The sequence below is a fragment of the Rattus norvegicus genome, chromosome 15 (genome assembly GCF_036323735.1).
Source record: "Rattus norvegicus strain BN/NHsdMcwi chromosome 15, GRCr8, whole genome shotgun sequence".
Classification (NCBI taxonomy): domain Eukaryota; kingdom Metazoa; phylum Chordata; class Mammalia; order Rodentia; family Muridae; genus Rattus; species Rattus norvegicus.
In genome coordinates this window covers 25717944-25720435 of record NC_086033.1, presented here as the reverse complement: position 1 = coordinate 25720435, position 2492 = coordinate 25717944, and the positions used below count along the sequence as shown (strand labels likewise).

The 2492-nt window shown below is 35.4% G+C and overlaps 1 protein-coding gene across 1 annotated transcript; it reads left to right on the top strand.

The window, feature by feature from the left end:
• The first annotated feature begins 604 nt into the window (after positions 1-604).
• Or4k15c (olfactory receptor family 4 subfamily K member 15C) lies at positions 605-1576 on the top strand. Its single transcript, NM_001000090.1, has one exon. It carries the CDS (start codon positions 605-607, stop codon positions 1574-1576), a length of 972 nt encoding a protein of 323 aa, NP_001000090.1.
• The last annotated feature ends 916 nt before the right edge of the window (positions 1577-2492 follow it).

Sequence of the window (2492 nt, the reverse complement as noted above, 5' to 3'; positions counted from 1 at the left end):
TTCTGTTGTGTGACAAGGAGAAACTTCATAAGGAATTGAGAGAAAGGAACAAAATTCCATGAATTTCTGTATCTTCTAAATTTCCCAGGATTTTGTATTTTAATTTGTCATCAAAGTGAATGAGATTATGGTAAGGGTCCTTCTTATACCTTACCAAAATTACATGAATCCAGAGCTTTTTCCTCTTGTGCTCATAAATTTCATAAACATATAACATGTTTATCTAAATGCAAAAGAAGAAGTACTCACTTCAGTATATTTTCACGAAGGAATAGAATCATTGAGCACATTAACAACAGAGTTACCAGGTCACAGTGCTCTTTCCATGTTTCTCTTCTGTTCAAGGATGAATATGGGTGGGCTTATAAAAAACAGTGTACTAACATTCTCTGATTTTGAGCATTATAAAACTAAAGACATATGACATTTTGTGGCATAAGTTATATAATTTTGAATAACTCAAGAAACTCCATGTTAAGAAGCATAAAAATTATAACTGTTGAAAGCTGAACTGTGATTGAAAAAGCAAGCCAAACTTACCTAACTGATTGATTTATGTTCTGTTTCTATTCAGATACCTGAAGACAACGCTCATCCAAAGTCAATGAATGAAACAAATTACACTCGGGTGTCAGAGTTTGTGCTGTTGGGCCTGTCTAGTTCAAAGGAGCTCCAGCCTTTCCTGTTTCTCATATTTTCACTGCTGTATCTTGCAATACTGCTGGGTAACTTCCTCATCATCCTCACAGTGACTTCAGACTCACGACTTCACACTCCCATGTACTTTCTGCTTGCAAACCTATCTTTTATAGATATATGTGTATCCTCATTTGCTACCCCCAAAATGCTTGCTGACTTTCTGGTGGAAAGAAAAACTATATCTTTTGAAGCCTGTATGGCTCAGATTTTCTGTGTCCATCAATTTGCTGGTGGGGAGATGGTCCTTCTTGTATCCATGGCCTATGATCGCTATGTGGCAATATGCAAGCCCCTCCATTATATGACGATCATGAGTCGCCGTGTGTGTATCATTCTGGTCATTATCCCTTGGTTTGTAGGTTTTATCCATACAATGAGTCAGTTGGCGTTCACTGTTAACTTGCCATTTTGTGGTCCTAACCAGGTGGACAGTTTTTTCTGTGATCTCCCACTGGTGACCAAGCTAGCTTGCACAGACACTTATGTTATCAGTTTGCTAATAGTTGCAGATAGTGGAGTTCTCACAATGTGTACATTTGTCTTCTTGGTCGTCTCCTACACTGTGATTCTCATTACTGTTAGGAATCGTTCCTCTGCTAGCATGGCCAAGGCCCGATCCACCCTAACCGCTCACATCACTGTAGTCATACTATTCTTTGGACCATGCATCTTCATCTATGTGTGGCCCTTTAATGGCTATTCACTTGACAAAGTCCTTGCTGTGTTCTACACCATCTTCACACCCATTTTAAACCCACTTATCTACACTCTGAGGAACAAAGATGTGAAAGCAGCTATGTCAAAGCTGAGGAGTCGCTATCTGAAACCTGGACAGGTTTCTTCATTGATAAGAAATGTTCTTTTTCCGGAAACATAGTAAAATTACAGTATTGACAGGATTTTCATTCCCCCTCTAAAGCATTCCTAAAATGGAATTGATTTTACTTCTAAAAATAGTCATTTAGCATGTGAATATTTAAAGGTTACAACAATGTTAATAAGCTGAACACATTTCAATAGTCTTTTAATTATTTTGGTTCTTTGCTGTCTCTTTTTTTACTTTTAAAATTAAGATCGTCTTAAAATAAAAGGTTGTCTTTCATGTGAATGCAACTATGACATTTATTGAATTGTAAATATATTTTTGCCTTGGGTAGTTGGAAATAAATTTTATATTCAATCTGACAAGTAAATTTATTTGTTGTAAAGAATGGAATTCATTTTATACAAAAGTTTAAAAGAAAATAGGATTGTTGTTTTTCTAGGTTTATGTTTATTGTACATAATACAGCCCTTTGAGTATGCCGTGCGCTGCCTCAAATTTAATATTTTAGTATTTTGCATTCAACTGACCACTGCATGGAGTTTACTATTCGGTATCAGGCTCTGTAATATTGGGGGTAGTTTTTGTACAAAAGAATATAATTAAATGAAAATCAATCACAGTAGGTTAGAACATGAAAGGATTATTTTGCAAATCCAAAGAGAGTATGAAGAACATCAATTCCTGGAGCAGATTCTTCCGTCTCATAAGCAAAGTTCTAATACTGCATGAAAAAAAGATCCTTAGATGTTATTGAAGCTTTATAAAGACCAATGGTGCTTGCTGTAGCTTATGTAATAGCCAGGTTGCTAGAACTACACATTATTTAAATAAACAACAATTTTCACCAATTCATATAAGAAATCATCATATGTATAATAATCCTACACAATTTGGCTGAGGTAGGTTTAAAGGCACCATCAAGTGGTATGTATAAGTATTTTTGAACACACATAATATAATTATGTCA